Consider the following 19060-nt stretch of genomic DNA (forward strand, 5'->3'; position numbering starts at 1 on the left):
TTTTTACTTCTTATCAATACCACCCTCTTCCTCCTTTTTCTCTGATGTATCTCTCTTACTCTCTTATAAACACACAGTTTACATACAATCACTCATTTCACATACAATCACACAATTCACGTGGTTTACCTTTAGTACCCTGTGTGTACCCACACTACTGCTCACTCACGTAAACATACAGTAGCTTTATCATATAAAATTGTATCTGCACAAACAATAGTAGGTAAATACATTGAACATCGTTGTTGTGTATAAGGGAATTCAACAAATAATACTTATCGAGTATTTTTTTAATGAGACTTTTTACTAATTAAACGTTAAAATTTAATTCAACAAATCATCGAAACACTTGATCAAAAAATATTCGTGTTGATAATGTTATTAAAACAATGAGTCACACTTATGAATACATATTATTTGCTAACAATAAAATAACATTAAAATTTTTCAAGAAAACCACATAATTTCAACAATCAATGCAAGTTTAAAAGAAATCGATCTGAAAATAACGTTTCATTTGAAGCTCTATTCAATAAAAAAATGACTGTACTTACTCGAGGATCGAGTCTCTTTTAAAATATATCGACTTCCCGTTGTACTGCAAGCTCGAGTCGAGCTATTCACTGGCTAAAAGATAGATTATTTACTTGCTGCAAATAGAAGACAACGTCAACTTTTTAATATTAATTATACAAGAAAAATTGCGGCTGGTTTATAATCGATTACATGGCTCTATCATAAGTATGTAGGCGTCTCACATCTCTCGCGCTTCAGGCTCTACTCGCCAGGTGGCCAAGCCCCTAATAATCAACTCCCGTCAAGCGGCGAAATACCTGCACAATAATTGTATAACCGCGATCGAGTCAATCTGAGCCCACACCTCTCTTGTGTCTAAAGCAGGGAGCACGTCATCAGCCTTACTGATGAGTCCTGGCGTGCTCCCAAGACGAAACACCTTTTTCTCTCTAAGTAGTTGACTATAAGTTGACCAAGCAAGACTCCTACACATAAGTATATTAGTACAGTCACTTCAAAGCACATCTCTGATCTCTGCCAGCCTCTGATTTCAGCGCCACCACCGACCAATCAATAAACTAAGGCCGTTGTATATAGTAATACTGCAGACGACTGATTAGTGATATAGTGATTATATACTCTCTTAACCATATCTGTATAGGTAGTAAACAAAGCAATGTAATTAATGATAAAATAAAATAACACAAGCGCCAATCCCCACCCAACTAGGGGAGCTTACTGGTTGCTTTAATTATTTATGATTAATAAAATAATGACGTAAGGGCCAATCCCCATACAACCCGGGGATTTCACTGGCTGCGTAACATAATTGCTGGCAGCATTTGCGGAATAAGTACAGCTTAAATTTATCCACCTTGGAGCGCTCCAAGGTGGATAAATGAACAAACCTAGTTAGTACAGGTTGATGCTAGGTCGCTAGCACCGCCCGACCATGCGGCGTTACCACGACCTACGTATAACTTAATTCTGGCAGCGTTTGCGGAATACAGCCACTACTACCGCACTAATATATTAGGTAAACAGTAAACATGTCAAAAGCCGGTACTGATGCAAAAAAAGCTTTTGATATGGCTTATCATGGCCAGGTATCAACCCTCAAAGCTCTTCTAGCTCAAAACGAGAATCTCAAGCTACAAGTGGACGAAGTGCGTGAAATAAAATGGATAAGTTGTTTAAGCAAATAAAAGCACTAATTAAACTAAGAGACCTAACCTGTTTCCTATAGAACGAAAGAACGTTACTACATTGGGCAGCTCTAGGTGGACACGACGAGCTGGTCAGTCATTTACTATCCTTGAAAGTACCAGTTGATCCCAGAGACGATGTAAGTTATTCTTACTTACACTAGCAACAAATATACTATAGGTTAAGAATACTAATACATATACTGTAACAATGACGTAGCAAGATATCCTGGTAAAGTATTTATGGTCTGATTGCCGCGCGACTGCCGGAACTTTAAAAAATCGCCGTAATTTCTGACGTTTGGTAATTAATAATTATTAGTCACGAGATTTGTTTCAGTTTACGATTTGCCACTTAGACCATACTTGGATAACTGACACCTTTTATATTTGACATAAAAGTACCTATAGGTATATTGGTATATATATATATATATATATATAACTATACTTAATAAATATACATGGTGTAGAAATATAAAATAAAGATCAATATTTCTTCAGTTTTTGAAAAATTTTTCATTTCATCTCGGTTACATTAGCTGCTTATTTATAAAATAACATAAAATTCTTTTATTGCATTGAACAACATTGCGAAATTCTTTTTATTAGATAACCACATATATCAAAAGGCTTTGGAATGTAATAAATTTATTTCACTTTGGTCTCGTAAAATTTCCGACAGATGGGCATGACACCTCTAATTCTAGCTGCATCGGCAGGCCGCGAAAAAGTTGTCAACATTCTAATCCGCGAAGGTGCGGCTGTTAATGCAAAAAATAACGAGGGGCATTCGGCTTTGCAATACGCGGCGTCGAAAAATTGGCGTCCCATCTGCGAAAAATTATTAGAGAACGACGTGGACATCAACATTGCCGACAAATACGGTGCTACGCCGCTTCATCGAGCCGCTTCCAAAGGAAACATCGAGATTGTCAAGCTCCTACTTACAAAGGGCCGAAATTTGAATATCGGTAATGAAATTTGACCAAAGATAAAATAGCAGAATATTTACAAATTCTTTTTTGCTGACAATTTACAGATCAACAGGACAGGTATGGGAATACAGCTCTACATATGGCGTGCGAGGAAGATAGGGTTGAGGAAGCCAAACTGTTGGTGCAAATGGGAGCAAGGCTTGAAGTACAAAATAAAAAGGAGGAAACGCCTTTCGACTTTTGCAGTCGAGCCCTTGCCAATCAGTTGAAAGAAATTTCAAATGAAAATTAACGATTTGAAACTGTTTTTTTTTTTATCACCACCAATTAACACTGTGATAATTGAAATGTGAATTCTCGCATTGAGAATTTTGGGATTTTTAAAAATAAACACGACACTTTTTTGTAAACTAAATATTTCTTACTTTTATTATCTCGTCTATATATATATTTATATATATTTATATGTATATTTATGAAAGATCCAATTGTATAATCTGCGCGCGCGTGCGATTGCGTATTTATTTGTCTGTAATCGATCAAACATAAAAGGCATCAAAACTCACTGATCCCATTACTTTAAAATTTCACTTCAAGTTAACTTTCTATACTTCTTGTGTGCATCGTGTTTTTTTTGCCCTCAAAGTTTTTATAAAAAAATTGTGAAAACTAAAAGAAATTAACTTATCAAATCGAATGTATTATTTGACAGATAAAATAAAACTCACAAAAAGCATATAAAAGTACTTGATCTGAGTAGATTACACCAATGATTAAGAGAAAAAAAATATTCCAGAATCAGTAGCACACTAACACAAAATTCATGTATATATACAAAATTATAGTGATATATATTTTTTCACCGTATTTGAGAGGCTCTCGAATTAGACGGTCCGGCAAACGTTACGCAAAATTCCATTGGGTCGATAGCTATTATTTATATTTTTTATGTTTCGATTAATAAGGCCCTAGATTACAGTTATCTCGTGCTCGCACAAAAAAGTAGTAATGCGCTCGCCAACATTAGTTGCATCAAAAAATATACTATAGTCTTTCGAGTTACATTAGAGTCTATTTGTTCATACGTACATACATACATTTGTAAATTTCCACGAGTTTCTTTACATATACGGTGTAAAAAAATTGTAAATGCTTTTTTAAATACAAAGAATTTTGTTAAAATGCTCGTATAAAATCGGACATGCGAGAATTGACGTTCTAAGGATTATCTTTATGGCAGTCAATGAACTTTCCATTTATTGAAATTCTTTTATACAAGTCAGTGCATCTCGTGTTCATATGTCTTTAGCTTACGTATTAGATTTTGTTATATGAAGATGTACAGCCATTGAAAAATTTTACCCACCCCTTTTTTATCATACACAAAAAAATTAATACGCGTTCCATTTCCAAAGATGCAACGCGTTAGCGACCGAAGAAAACTATAAAAGCTTAAGTACAACGCGAGAATAATGGCGTTAAGTAACTTTAATTTGCTGGATTACAAGGCAAAAGCAAAATCATTTTCATTTTTTTTTCTTTTAGTTTTGTTTTGTTTTTTTTGTTTTTTTTTTTTTTTTTTTCTACAAACATAAACATAAGCGCAAAGCAACATGATTTTTGTCTATTTCTCGCCAAGAAAAAAGATACAGTATTAAAAAGCACCAAACGGCCAAATAAAGTCACAATGCGAACTCTTCACGATGTATCGGTCCATTTAAACGTAGCTTCTTAACATTATATTTTGCTGTCTCTTGTATTTATCCTTGAAAATCAAACTTAATAGTTGAAAATAAATTTCATTGTTTGATTTACTTTTTAATAAACTGCAATAATGCATAGATATAGACGCTGTTAGATGGTAGTTTGTAATTAAACGTAATAGTAAACATAACGTAATGATATTAAAAATAGTAATAAATGTCTTAGTTACTACCTAAGTGTGTTACAAAGTTTGCATTTTTTATGTTTATTATAGTATCTCATAGCAAGAACCTCTTCATCTCACGCGCACGTCTCAAAACCGTAAGTCATTAAAACCGTTCTACGGTCTCACGTAATCCTTCATCAGTGTGATTGCAAATTTATGTACATGACCATATGTTTAATTATTATTATTTTTTTTAAAACTTCCTTTCCACGTTTTCTCGATCGGTATCCGTAATTTTTTTTCATTTTTTTTTTCATTTTACACATTCGTGCGATGGCATCTCAGGAAACTAGTATTAATGACGTAATAATAATTGTGTTATTATTCTTAGACGGTAGAAGAGCAGGAAGAGTAACAGAAACTGCTTCCACCGGTCAATCACATTGCTCCCTATAATATGTATGATCTTTCTTTTCACGAGGGAATCGCGCGTTTCCCATACATTTTCTTTATTAATCATCCCTTTCTCTTTATCTGTCTTTCTTTTTCTTTTACCCTGGAAGCCTTATCTTGTTTTATGTATATATATATAAATATTTTTTCCAACTTGTTATTCATGACGCCGGACGATATACCTTTATGTATTATATATATTATGCGTTGTCGCGCGCCGTCCTTGCCGATCCTCGAGATTGTTCCACTAAATTATGATACTTCAATTAGCGTTCTCCTCACCGTCTATACTCTCGTCCTGTGTTGCTGAGTCGTCCCCAGAGCCACCGGTCTGAATCGACGTGCGTTTTAATCTCGAAGCTCCCAGCCCGCTGATCGGCTGTCCGCCACGTCTGTAATTATTTTTAACAATGAATAGGATGTTTACTGTTTTGCTTGACAATTTCAATAAAATCATCATCGGAGCTAAGAACTTAAAAAAAATCACATATGTTAGATATGAGTAATTTCACAACTGCATAAATACATTGTACTATTAGTAGAAAATTCTGCAATGCAGCTCCATGCTATTAAGGAAGAAAAAACGTTAGACAGGAAAACGAAATTTTAGTGTGAGACTAACGTTTGGTTGCTTTCGGGGTCACGCAATACCTACACATTGAGTGAATGAATAATTTCATCTTTCCAGCGGCCACGATATGAGGAGCCCAGTGGCCTACTGGTGTGGGTCTTTGTGTCTAATTCACTGCGACGATGAATAATGAATGATAAGACGTATGTAGAGAAGCAGATAAATAAGTTTCAGAAAAAAATTAGCCCTAAAATTGGCAGTCAACACCTATGATAAAATAAAAATAAAAATTTCACCTGAGTTTGTTTTTCAAATTCGCGACTTCTCTCGTGAGCACCTCCTGCGATTCCATCATGTCCTCCATTTCTCTCTGTTGTTTTCTCTTTGACACCTTGTGCCTACTGATCTCTTCTTCAGCTTCGTCAAGCTGTCTCTTGAGGCTCTTCATCCTCACGTTGACTTTTTCGACTTGTTCCTTGTACTGCTCTGCATTTCTTCTCTCATCTTCGACTTGCAACATAAGCTCTTTCACCTTCTTGTCCAACTTCCTGTTGATCTTTTGCTGTGCAAACCTTTCTTTCGTCTCTGTATCCACTTGTTCTTCCAGATTGTTAATTTTACTCTCGAGTGCTTGGATCGTGGCCTTGGACTTGGCACGCTGGGCTGTCTCAAGCTCAGCAAGTTTGGCTTTGAGCTCTTTGTTTTGACGTTCGAGCAGTGAACGATGTGATTCGATTTTCTGAGCCGCCGAGCGCTCGGTTTGTAGATCCGTGGTTAGCTGTTCAATCGACAGCTGTGCCTTTCGCCCGCGATCCATGAGAACCTACAATTCAATTTTAAAATTAGACACGAAATTCAATTAAATTTAAATATGATGCATTATGCACCAATCATAGGACAAACCTCATTTGTCGACTGTTCTTCTTCGAGTTCCTCCTCGAGCGTGGCGATTCTGGCTTCGAGGCGGCGTTTATCATCGACGAGAATCGTGCCCTTATTCGCATTATTATTCAGTTCCTCTTGGAGCTCATCCCTTTCAGTCTCAGCGACGCGTCTGGCTCTTTCACTGCTGGTCAAATCTTCCGTGAGCTGCATATTGTCAGCCTCGAGACCTTTTACCTTGCGCTCGACCTCCTTGGCTGCAGCAGCCAACTCATCCCTGGCTGCTCTCGCTTCCTCGGTCTCGCGCGTGCAGTCCTTGATCTGCGTCTGAAGCTTCTTTAGCTGCTTAAGCGCGTCCTCTTTGACCTTGTTGTGCATCTCAAGCTGCTGCTCCATGTCCTTGTAATCGGCTTCGATCTTCTTGCGTTGTGCTATCGCAGCCGAGCGCTGCTTTCTCTCGTCTTCCAGTTCGGCTTCCAAGTCGCGGAGCTGTTTGATCAGGCCACGCCGTTTCTCTTCGGCCTGCTCTTCCTTGGCCTGGAGGTCGCGCTCGTTTTGCGTCTTTTGGGCCTGCATGTTGACTTCGAGTCTGAGTTTGGCATCCTCGGTGCACTGCAACTCGTCCTCGAGCTCCTCGACCTGAGCCTGTTGTTCCGCGATCTTCGATTCGAGTAGACGCTTAGCCTTCTCGAGCTCATGTACGTTCTTGTCAGCAGTACCCTGATTATTGACGAGTTCATCGAGCTCGGCTTGCAAACTTTTGCGTCCACGCTCCAGCTCCTCAACCTTGTCGTTCATTTCGTCGAGTTCGCGAGTTAAAGATAGCACTTTAGTTTCCTTTTCACGGGCTTCTCGCTCAGCGGCATCACGAAGCTCTGCGTATTGCATCGAGATGGCCTTCTCCTCCATCAGAACTTTGTCAAAGTTTTTCTGTTTCTTCTCGAGCTCGATAACCTTGGCTCGCTGCAGGTCTAGTTCGATCGTGCTGTCTTCTAGTTCGGCCTGGATCTTTTTCTTCGATTTATCGAGTTTCTCGTTTGCAGCCTGCAATTCTTCTACTTGGCGCTGTAGAGCTTCGATATCTTTGACGAGCCGCTTGCGAGCCTCCTCCAGAGCTGCTGCAGCTTCGCTCTCCTCATCTGAGCGTTTCTTTGCTTCGGTATACTAAAAAAAAAAAAAAAAAAAAAAAAAAAAAAAAAAAAAAAAAAAAAAAAAACAAGTGTTTTTTTACGTACTACAAACAGAAAAAAAATTTCTATAAAAAAGGAAAAAAAAACCAATTACTGATACCTGAATGTTCAAAGCCAAGATTTGTTTTTCTAGAGCACGCTTGGCTTCTTCCTCTTCGTCAAGCTGGTCGCGAAGAGCTTCCTTGTCGCTTTCAAGAGCCCTGAGTTTAGAGCTGAGTGCGAGCTTTTGCTTGGTCTCCTCTTCAAGCTGCTGCTGGAGTTCAGAAAACTGTGATTCGCAAGTAGTCGAGGCCTTCATAGCAGCAGAAGCCTTGAGTTCGGCAGTCTCGAGTTGCTGCGACATGTTCTCAGCTTCATTTTGAAGCTTGGCAACCTTCTCCATGAGCTCTTGCCTGACGTTCTCTATCTCGACAAGCTTGGCATTGATTTCAACCATTTGTTGTTCCGCCTGTTTGCGTCGACGGTCCGACTCCTGTCTACTAGCGTTCACCGAACGTAACTCGGTCGTCAGCTCTGAGTTCTCAACTTCAAGGGCAGCTTTGGCCTTCTCGAGAGCAGCCTTCGCTTTCTTGAGAGCGTCCATCTGCTCGTTAATAGTCGTGAGCTCCTGGGTGTGCTTGTGTCGCATGTCTTGGAGGGTAGCTTCATGCACCGAGGTCTCCTCTTCGAGGTTTCTCTTGAGCGTGGCGAGTTCCTGTTCACGCTTGCTGCGGAGCTCTTGTTGGGCAGCTGTAGAGTCCAGTGAGTCGAGGAGTTCGTTTTTCAGGGCCTCAAGTTCTTCATTGAGGTCGCGCTTAAGCTTCTCGGCCTTACTTCTCGCTACTTTCTCGACTTCAAGATCCTCTTGAAGCTCCACCAGCTGAGATTCTAGTTCCCGCAGGGCCTTCTGGGATTGTGCCTTGGCGGCACTTTCCTCGTCGATTTTTGTCAAAGCCTGGGTAAGCTCTTCCTCGCGTTTTCCTAATAGCAACTGTAATTCTTCCAACTGTGCTTTTTTCTCAGTCAGCTGTTCCTTTAAATCAGACACTTCAGTCTCGACCTTTCTTTTGGATCTGTCAACCTCCTGACGTTGCTGGTGGTCCTTGAGCAATCTCTCCTCGAGATCAGCTATCGTCGCCTCGTGCTTTGTTTTCAGCTTGGCCAAGTGTTTAGCCTTCTCCTCTTCTTCGGCCAAAGCTTGCGAAAGATCATTAGATCTTTCTTCCAGCATTTTCTTTTCCTTGAGTAGTTTTTGATTCGTGTCATCGGATTGAGCCAAATCCTCTTCCAATTTTTTAATTTTTCCGTCACACTGGACTTTTTCGAGCTGTAACTTTTGTCTCGTTGCTTCCTCCTCCTCGAGCTGCTCTTCCAAATCGCTGATGTTTAGCTGCAATTTTTTCTTCTCTTGCACCAAAGCAATATTGCGTTCTTCTTCCTCCTCGATTCTAACTTCCAGATCGTGCAAAATCTCCTCCAGTTCTTGTTTTCTGGCTGATAATCTGGCGCGCGATTCTTCGGCTTCAGCACAAAGCTCAACTTCAGCTTGCAACTGCTCGGCAAGCATCGTTTTCTCTTCGATGGCTTGCTGATACTTGCGCTCATACTCTTGAGCGGAGTGCAATTGCATTTCAAGTTTATCCCGAACCTGTGACATAAGAAATAATTTTGTAAGTATTACGATTCAAAATGACGAATGAAGAATTTTTCTTGCAGTTCGACAATTACCTGCTTCAACTCGTCTTCTTTCTGAGTGAGCTTCTCCTCTTGCTTTGTAACTTCCAGTAAAGGCTTAACCTTGGTGTACAAGCGCCACCACTGCCAATTGCGTAATTTCAGGTAAGCAGCGCAGTTTCTCTGGATTATGCGAATAGCGTTGAGCTGTTGCAAGCGCTTTTGATAATTGCGCCTCGCGAGATAACCACGGCAGAAAGCCTGAAAATTGACTATCAGATCCGTTATCTTGTAATCACGCTCCTCTTCCAAGTGGGCCAAGACACCAGCTCGGAAAAATATCTTGGACTGTCCTACTCTGTACAGATTTGGATCCAGTTCTAAAGATTTGATCTATAAAAAGAAACGTTGCTGAGCTTTTGATCGAGAAAGAAAAAAAAAGGGGGAGGGGGTTCAAAGAGATGACGCATACCATATTTTCGCAGGCCTTCTTGCCATCCATGAAGCCCTTGGGAATGACACTGGGAGTGAGCAGCTCGTATCTCTGCCTGAACTCCTGGAAGGGTATTCTGTTGGGGAAGCCCTGTCTGCATATTCTGATGCCTTCAAGCACGCCATTGCACCTGAGTTGATCGAGAACGAGCGGCGCGTCGATTTTTCCGGCTCTCTTCTCGTGGTTCGGAATGATACACCTTACGAAATTGGGATTTGTATTGCGCAGCGTGACCATGAGCTTGGCGAGCTGTTCCTTGTATAATTGAGACACGGTTCTGAACATGCCCTTGCGCGTGCGGGCGCCAAATTGGGTGTCGGTTAGCGCTTGCTGAGCCATACCAACGATCTCCGCGTCCTTCCAGATGTGGCAGACGAACGGGTCCTGGGAAACCTGGAGCAGACTGACGACGTTTTCGTTGAGCGGATCCATGTTCTTCATGAGCCACTTGTCGGCCGAGTAGTCGACTTTGCCGGCGTAATGGATGATGGCAAAATCAGCCACGCCTCGGAAGTCCGTCTTCATGAACTTGGGATGCACGCTGTGAGCCCCCATGAGTTTCTCCACAAAGGTTTTGTCGGTCGCCTTGGGAAACCAGCACTCCTCGTCCAACAGGGCCATTATACCCATGGGCTTGTCGATTAGATCAATCGTTGGCTGAAGATCGAGGCCGAAATCAATAAACTTCCACTCGATGCCCTCACGCTGGTACTCCTCTTGCTCGAGTATAAACATAGTGTGGTTGAAGAGCTGCTGGAGCTTCTCGTTTGTGTAATTGATGCAGAGCTGCTCGAACGAGTTGAGCTCGAAGATCTCGAAACCCGCCATGTCGAGGATCCCGATGAAACTGGCACCTTGGCGCTTGGTTCTGTCCAACGAGCGATTGATGCGATTGACGAGCCAGCGGAACATACGCTCGTAGCAAGCCTTGGATATCGCCTCGACGGCGAACTCGACCTGTTCCTTGGTCTGCGCCTTTGTGACAAAATCCCGGCCAACCTTGATACGCGGCTTGAGGAAAGCCTTGGTCATCTCGACGACGTTCAGCCCCAGGAGGTGCGATATCTTCTGGGCGACCGTGTTGTCGGGCAACGTCGCCTGGTCAGAGTTCCGCTCCTGCTTGAACTGCATCGAGCCAAAGAGCATGACAGCCGAGACGATGCGGAAGATGGAGGAAAAGTCCTCATTGGTCATGCCCATGATGTGCATGGCCTTGACCGTGGCGTGAAATTCGACAGTGTCGTCGACACCCGGCACCGGTAGGGCGCCATTGGACAGGAAAGGATAGAGTTTCGGGTCCTCGAGAATAAATTCCTTCTTTTGCTCGGGAGAGGCGCCGGACAGTAGCTGGTAGAATATGTGGAAGGTGCGCTCGTCCTTTGCCTGGCGAATGGCGCGCGACTTCTCGAGGAGGTACGTCTCGATGTTGGCACCGGCGATGTAGCCCGACGCGTCAAAGTTGATCCTGATAAATTTACCCTGTGCAATAGGCAGAAAAATCGAATGAAGAAATTATCGGGGAGCTGTCATTCTATACTTTAATCGGACATTGGTGGACTTACGAAACGGGACGAGTTGTCATTCTTGACTGTCTTGGCGTTACCAAAGGCTTCGAGGATCGGATTGGCCTGAAGGAGCTGCTGCTCGAGTTCACCCTGTAAGTATTGGTAAAATTTTAATCGTCATGTAAATAAATATCGCGGTATGCGATACGAAGAATGAAAATTTTCACGAAAAGAGACGACGATAAATTAATAATGACAAATGGAGCAGGAGAAAGTAGGTGACGTGAAAAAAAAAATATATATATATATACATATATAAAATAATTAAATTGAAAAAAAATTCAAATTCCAATGGCGAATAATGCGAATAGTCGTCGTTGGCGCATGAGAGATGTTATAATGCGAGGCACTACTCTTGCAGGCCACCAACGACGATTTTGCAACATCTGACACATAATATAGGTATACAAGCAGGCAGAAAAAAATTGTGTTACATATATATATTATTATACATACATTCATGACGACGAGAGAGGGACGATTATCAGGCAGTCGATTTGGGCGGGAATAGAGAATGCGCGCACGAGTTAACGTTCAAACAGTGCACCACATTCAATCTTTTCCGAGCAATTGTTGAAAAAAAAAAAAAAAAAAAAATATCGAGGTATGGATGCAAGATTTTCAGTGTTAGATTTTTTATGACGAACAATGACGCAATGCCACACGAATATACACATGAGAGAAATGAAAAAGCCGAGATATTGTAGGTAGGTACTTTGCGCTTAAACATACACAACATGGATGAAAAATATATACGTACGAAAGTAGAGTGCAGATTAAATGCAAAAGTTAATCCAGCTCAATTATTTACACAAGGCCAATAGGTATATGATTTAAAAAAAAGCGGGTCGACACAACAGCGATCAATATTTGAAGATTAAGAAGGAAAAAAAGGTATAGGCAAAAGCACGCTGGTTAGTTAGTTTAATTACCGCAAATTTGTCGGTACCAGTCCCAGAGCTGTTCTGCTCGTCAGCCACCAGAACGTGTAGTTGAATCGCAGATATGCATGTATATTATGCGTTTACACAGGCAGTAGGTTGTGGTGGTGTTTTATATACACGCAAGCCAACAGATAGAATATAAAAGGCGAGCCAAGCCAAGAGTGTTGTGCGTTTTTTTTTTTTTTTTTTTTTTTTTTATACGTGTACGTGAGATATAAGTACAGAAGGTGATGGATGGTTCGCATTGTTAAACGCGCGCAGAGTTGAGAAGCAGCGAGAAAAAGTAAAAAAAAAAATTATTTTTATATTATCATTTATTAATCGGTTATTATCAATAATATAAATATAAAGTAATGATTATTACATTGGGTAAGTTTGCGCGTACATACAAATATTGCGTACCAAGGTAAAAAAAAAAAAAAAAAAAAAATCTGACGAAAAGCAAGCACAAGATTCATATGTATATAAAAAAAAATTGTATACAGATATATATATATATAGACGTAATCGTTGAGCAAACACAAGCGCGAGCAAAACACGTTGTCCGAATAAAAGAATTTCTCAATGTATGTAGTTATAGTTGACTTTTAAAAGGATGTATTTCTTTAAAAAATCTACTTTTTCACTCCCGACGAACACGTTATTGGGTATATAAGGCACTAATGGCATAAAATACGTATGTGTTGAAATGTATGTATATGAAGAACCCAAAACCTATTAGGCTGTGTTTGTTTGTTTGTTAGTACTGCAGAAAAATTAATGTATTAAGATATAAATCATCATCATCATTCTTATTATTATTAATAAATGCAAAAAGAATAAAGCATACGTGGTAACATTGTTATGTTATTTAATGATCTTTTTTTTTTTTTTTTTATTTTTTTTTTATTTTATTCATTGAGTAAGTAGTGATTAAACAAAAAACAAAAAAAGATGTGTATTAATGAGATATGAAAATGTGATGATTGGACAAGTTTTGTGTGTGTTTTGCGTTGACTTACTATTATTAGTGCCGGACTCGGAGACTAGAAGGAGAAGGCACGGACCCGTCGGCATATCACAAATCAGCATTGAGAAAAACACCAAGAAAAAAAAGAAGAAAAAATCGGTACTTTTAATGTTCATCCACTCAAAAAGTTTCGAGGGACCCTTGTTTGGAAAAACACTGTAATCCCTCGTTATTCTCAAAATGTTGTTGCTCCTAACAGGGTATTCATAATTAACTGTGTAAAGTATACAATGTGCTGGAGCAGCGCCGCGTTCATGTGAATGTTCACGATGACATTCGTAGAAAACAAAACATAAGCGCGGCAATCTAAATCAATAGGCGCTAACTGATCGATCGGCGGCTGCTGCTCGAAGAATCGCCAATCATTCCCTACGATGCCGTGCATTGCCACCTTTCTCATGTTGGACACGCGTGCACATATACCCAACACCCCAAAGACATTACAACAATAGAATATTATATTGCCGTGAACATTCACATGACGCGATGACGACATCGGTCGATTTTACAAAGCGACTACGTACAATGGCTATAAAAAAATGGTCCTGCACGTGTCTCTGTGTGCGTGTGTGCGTGTACACCTTGACAATGAAAAACCAAATCGTGGACAAGTGCTCGTAAGAGGCAAGTACAATAATAAGCTGGTGCTGGAAACGGACAGGTTAACAACCTTAAGGGTTGTTTCGTGTATCATTGTATATTATATATACAACAGGTTTCTGTTTTTTTTTTTTTTTTTTTTTTTTCTCTACCCCGACCATGTTATGGGTGTATAATTGACGCGCTTTTTTGCTGTTCGCACGGACACTCATACCGAGAGGAGTGGGGAAAGAAAAAGAGAGCCACACTACGAGGCCTCAAGAGCTGTAAAAATAGAATCTCGAGCGCAATTTTCGCGAGTGTACAAGGGAGTCGTAAATCGATTGGCTTAATCAAGACGCTCTCCTTTTTTTTGCCCCTGATGCCTTCGCTCGCTCACCTCCTTTTTTTCATTTTTCCATCGTCTCTTTCGATACGTTGTACAGAAGCTCGAGAACTACGTTGAAGCTGTTTGATCGCTGGCGCGAAATTTCACTCCGATTTTCCGATGAAAATACAAAATACTCGGGCGAGAAGCCATTTTCTTTCATTGCTATCAGCTCGACAGAATAAATATTACACAAAAAGGAGCTTCATTGCAGCTTTCGCGTTTTAATATGCTTTCATTCAAGAGTCCGTAGGAAAAAAAAATATACATATCCACGTCGCTTCCAACGAGTCTATTGCAAAACGGATTAGCGGAAAAAAAATATCGTTAAATGGATGAGAACATCAACGCGTCTTTCGTTTGTTTAATAAGTATTAATATTTACCACCTACGGTGCACACCCATGCGAGCACGTACATTTGACACACACCAACGTCAAAACAACATCTCCCTTTTTTTTTCCCTATACTAGATATTTTTTCTTCGCGAGTGGTAAATACATCTGCTCACAGACGAGGGCCTGAAATGTATATATAATATTCAACATGCCCAACACCGAACGACGAGGAAGTCGGAAACTTGTTTCGATAAATCGGCTCGCGCCCCGGCAGAGAATGTGCACTCTTGAGAAAAAAAACGGGGCTGCGGAAACGGCGAGGGTAATGTATGCTGCTGCGCTCATGCCAGAGAGCGTAGGTCGTTGTCTATAATATATATGTATATACGTAGATCGCGCATGTGCGAATACATATAAATAAGTAGGTATGAGTATGCGACGACGTCGTTGACCGTTCACGAGTCACGAGTAGTAGGCTTTACTCGAATTTCACTCATTGGGCAGAATAAATAGAGAAAGGAAGAGAGAGGGACGTCGAGAAGAGAAGAAGGACCGACAGGGTAATTCGACTCCTCCGCGAGAACGCGCGTATTAATGTGGCTGCTTTTGCATTGCCTATTATCATTATTATGATTATTTTTTAGTTGTTGTTGTTGTTGTTGTTGTACGTGCATGATGCAGACCCTAGGGCCTTTTTGTGCACCTATGCTATTACTTACTCGGATTTTGATAAGACGTTGAGCGACATTTCACAGTAGGTTGAAAGTTTCTTTTTTTTTTTTTTTTCCTTTCCACAGATGCAAATTAATCGAGCTCTCAGGTATCTTATTAATTTTCGCCGCGAGAGATGAATAATTCACCAGTTCCCGGGTTGTTATCTCAACAGTTCTTGCTGTTGTCCCCATAAAGCGCACGCAGGCGTAGGTTGCGCTTTCTACCTCCGCTACTATACGATGATTTACGAGCCCTCCCTGGTAACCACCTCGAGGTAAAATAAAAAATTTGTGAAAAATTAATAACTCCACGACTTGAAAATTTTAATAAAAAAAATTTTTTTAATCCGATCACGAAAGTGTATTATACACCTCAGAAGCAGCAACACCCATACACGGTAGGGTTGACTTTTTTTTCTCTCTTTGCGGGATACACATGACCGTACAAGGGCCGACATAATAATATATAACGCGCGTGTATGTACTATACAAACACTGATGGTTCACTCGCATGTATGTCACCTTGCCGTTAACGCTCGATCGCTCCAACAGCCAGCACACACACACACACACACACACACGCACATTATGATATCACTTACCGCGTTTGATTTTGGCTTCGAAGCTGCGACGTAAGCCAAGTACTGGATGACTTTCTTTGTGTTTTCCGTCTTGCCGGCGCCAGACTCACCCGTACACAGGATCGACTGGTCCTCGCGATCTGCAATCATCATCATCATCATCATCATCACAGCTCCATACATTACGATATAATGCCGAGCAATTTTTTTGTTCTCCACTGGAATAATAATTAAGTCCCGTGCAAGGTTGTCCCAGGATTTACGAGAACAATTTTCCACGTGCACGTAACAACAGACAAAGAGAAATCATACCATCGGCACTCGACAGCCCTAATATAAAATGGATATTCATGAATAGTAATTTAATGCATTACATGGTACCTACGAAGTACTGCAGTTATACGTATAAGTATAACAATGTTTTGCAACTAAAACACGGAAAAAGTAAATTTGCAACAATTTTGTGAAATACTCGAAAAAAAATTATAATCACCTTGAAGCATGGAACGATAGGCTGAATCGGTAATGGCAAACACGTGGGGCGGCACCTCGTGTCTTTTGATGCCTTTGTACCTCTCCATGATTTTTTCCGTGTAGATCGGCAGCTTCTTGTACGGATTGACGACTACGCAGAACAAGCCCGAGTACGTCTGCAGAAAATACACATCGTCATCATCATCATCATCATCATCATCATCATCGCTTTGACATATAAATGGGCGTATTACAAATATCATCATATGATGTGGGTAGTATATTTTCAATTTTCACCAACTAACAAGTGCTTCCATGTGTCCGTCCGCCAACGTTTGTCCAATATTTGTCATACCAACATTTTCACACCATGTAATTTTTTTTTTTTTTTATTATCCATAATTATATATATATATAGAGTACCATCTGTGCTGAGTATTTGCGTGTAAAGAAGGCAGAGAATGAGAGAGAGAGAGAATAATTTAAGGAAAGAGGAAGAGAAAAGCATTTTCATCGGCTGCAACGACGACTGAAATAGAAATCGCCAAGCCGAGGATGCACTTGTGATCAAAGTATAAGTAAGGACTTATTGAATGCCCGTTCAATGTAATTCAAGCTCACGTTGTTCTCGAAGGAATATATACATATACGTATATACACCATCGGCATGTAATATTTGACAATGGAGTTCTATAAAAATCGAATATTCTCTCCACCTTTGCAGGTATAGGGTACAGGGTAAATATCACGGGTAATGGATAAACTTTTTTTATTGTATCATTTGAGATTATCCGGGATGGTTGGTAAATTATTGTGTACAGGTGTTATAAAAACAAGTTCAATACGCCAATGTGCTATGTATGTGTGTGTATATATATATGTATGATAATATCAACTGTACGCACTACAATTGTTGTGATTTAATAGCTAAATGAAAGAGAGAGAGAGAGAGAGAGAGCTCAATAATTAAAAAAAAGCAATATATTTCAATAAATTAACACATTAGCCAGCAGTGGAGGTGGTCGCCACATGAGCGCGAGCCTGTTATCTTTAGTGGAAAAATGAACAAGAGAACAGACAAATCATTTACAAGAAAAGAAGAAAAACCCACCATTTATACCGTATCCCCCTTGATAAATCTACTACGCCGCTTAAGCTGATACATATTTAGTACAATACAAATGTGTGCACGGAGTGCAGAATCGACATTGCAAAATGAGTCCATGCGGATGGAGAAAAATTAAGCGGTGGCTTGGAGGGTCCCCAGAGAAAATACCCAAGTAATTTTTTTTTTGTCCGAAAATAGCAACAGCAGTAACAAAGATTACATTGATAGGAAAAACACCATAGAGATATTATGACGATATATAACAACAGCGTAGCATGTGTATACAAGAGTCACGCTCTCCCCGATTCCCGTGACGTATAAAAAATTTAATATATATAAAATGCAATAAGTACACCACTGCACGAATGAGCCGGCTCTCTTTCATGAATCCATGCACGTTGTACTTATATATATATGCATCAGGTATAATGTACAAATGCGTGTCGGGTGGAATGCCAGAGCGATGACGTTAGGCAGGCATACATCTGTATATACTTTTTTTTTATATTCTAGTGCTCTACGTCCAGCTCCTTTAATAAGGGCACTACAATGGGCACTTAGCACTTGGAAAAGGGATAAGGAAAGGGATGGGAAGGCCTCCCATTTACTGGGAGGGGGGTAGGGGGAAATTAGGCAATTTTTGCTGCGAGAAGGTCGCCTAAAACCCTCCTCGAGGAGCATTGCGTGGTGAAAAAGCACATGTGAAAAATCACAGAGGTACTTGTCCGAAAGTCGCACTATGGCCGGGAATCGAACCACGGTCTCCCGCGTGCCAATCCACGACCTAGCCGACCGAGCCACCGCGCGCTTTTCTTCTATGTATACTTACATGTGTTCGAGTGAGCCCTCCTACCCTCGAAGAAAAAAACCTGCCGCATTGGCTTAATCAAGGAAGAACCTCATACTTGCAAAATTACCCTAAAAGGTATCCCGCGATATAATATTGCATGTATCTATTTATATGCCTGCGAGATAGCAGCTTTAAAAAATATTGCAGTATTTATGTGTGCGTGTGTATCCAATAATCGCATGTTTCACTGTCACCTCTTCGAACGATGAGTCATGAAATAATGTTTGAAAAAAAAAAAAAAAAAAAAAAAATCCGTCATATTTTGATTATTTCGTGCAGTTCATCGTAAGTATTTCTTTTTTTTCCATACATCTATATTAATTTGTTGAAAACATTATACATGATTTTCATTAGTTCCGCGGGACGAGCGACGTATAGTCTTTTGACAATTCATTGTTCTCCGCCATCCAATTAGCCTCAATAGACGAAAAAAAAAGAAACGCTCTATTGTGTGGACTCATCGAAAGCGAGCGTGTATCGATTTTCCTGCATAGGTACATCGAGCCTCTCTCTCTCCTAACTCGAAAGATCGTTTATCTCTCATCGTTTGCCGGTCGCGATTTTTTCACTCGGGGTCGCTCCAATTAACAGCGACCCAAGGGAAAAGGAGAACCTCTTCCCCCACCCTCGCCGTCGTGAGTCAAGTATGTAGGGGACCTTAAGGCCGCGAGGACAATTTTGGCCGTGATTCGAAGGAGGTCCCCTTCTTTATATATATACACACCTATTCCCGAGTTGGGC

At 40.5% G+C, this 19060-nt stretch overlaps 2 protein-coding genes across 7 annotated transcripts in view; one reads left to right on the plus strand and one right to left on the minus strand.

The window, feature by feature from the left end:
- The first annotated feature begins 1462 nt into the window (after positions 1 to 1462).
- On the plus strand, positions 1463 to 3173 carry LOC106646328 (uncharacterized). The gene is made up of 4 exons (XM_089595165.1): positions 1463 to 1682; positions 1763 to 1861; positions 2407 to 2695; positions 2764 to 3173. Exons 1-4 carry the CDS (start codon positions 1566 to 1568, stop codon positions 2949 to 2951), a joined length of 693 nt encoding a protein of 230 aa, XP_089451291.1. The 5' UTR covers positions 1463 to 1565; the 3' UTR covers positions 2952 to 3173.
- zip (myosin heavy chain 10) overlaps positions 3071 to 19060 on the minus strand; it is a 29267-nt gene continuing 13277 nt past the window's right edge. Inside the window, exons 2-13 of one of the 6 annotated variants that reach the window (XM_089595161.1) lie at positions 16381 to 16537; positions 15909 to 16027; positions 13282 to 13305; positions 12269 to 12301; positions 11334 to 11426; positions 9751 to 11250; positions 9333 to 9671; positions 7726 to 9252; positions 6457 to 7599; positions 5850 to 6376; positions 5638 to 5727; positions 3071 to 5374 (exon numbers count right to left, since the gene is read on the minus strand). In XM_089595161.1, the coding sequence (XP_089451287.1) occupies positions 5245 to 5374; positions 5638 to 5727; positions 5850 to 6376; positions 6457 to 7599; positions 7726 to 9252; positions 9333 to 9671; positions 9751 to 11250; positions 11334 to 11426; positions 12269 to 12301; positions 13282 to 13305; positions 15909 to 16027; positions 16381 to 16537 (5682 nt within the window). In that variant the 3' untranslated portion in view covers positions 3071 to 5244. Of the gene's footprint in view, positions 5375 to 5637; positions 5728 to 5849; positions 6377 to 6456; positions 7600 to 7725; positions 9253 to 9332; positions 9672 to 9750; positions 11251 to 11333; positions 11427 to 12268; positions 12302 to 13251; positions 13306 to 15908; positions 16028 to 16380; positions 16538 to 19060 lie in introns of all 6 variants that reach the window. The other 5 variants (XM_089595162.1, XM_014358176.3, XM_089595163.1 and 2 more) reach the window with 5 other exon arrangements.

Source organism: Copidosoma floridanum, unplaced genomic scaffold (assembly GCF_036245765.1).
Source record: "Copidosoma floridanum isolate Cflo_tuat_1 unplaced genomic scaffold, Cflo_Japanese_pri ptg000025l, whole genome shotgun sequence".
NCBI classification, from domain to species: Eukaryota; Metazoa; Arthropoda; class Insecta; order Hymenoptera; family Encyrtidae; genus Copidosoma; species Copidosoma floridanum.

Excerpts from the sequence above, each read along its gene's own strand:
- LOC106646328 (XM_089595165.1), top strand. The coding sequence starts at position 1,566 with ATGTCAAAAGCCGGTACTGATGCAAAAAAAGCTTTTGATATGGCTTAT. Across the intron at positions 1,683-1,762 it reads TCAAGCTACAAGTGGACGAA|AACGAAAGAACGTTACTACA; the intron begins GTGCGTGAAATA and ends TGTTTCCTATAG. Across the intron at positions 1,862-2,406 it reads CAGTTGATCCCAGAGACGAT|ATGGGCATGACACCTCTAAT; the intron begins GTAAGTTATTCT and ends AATTTCCGACAG.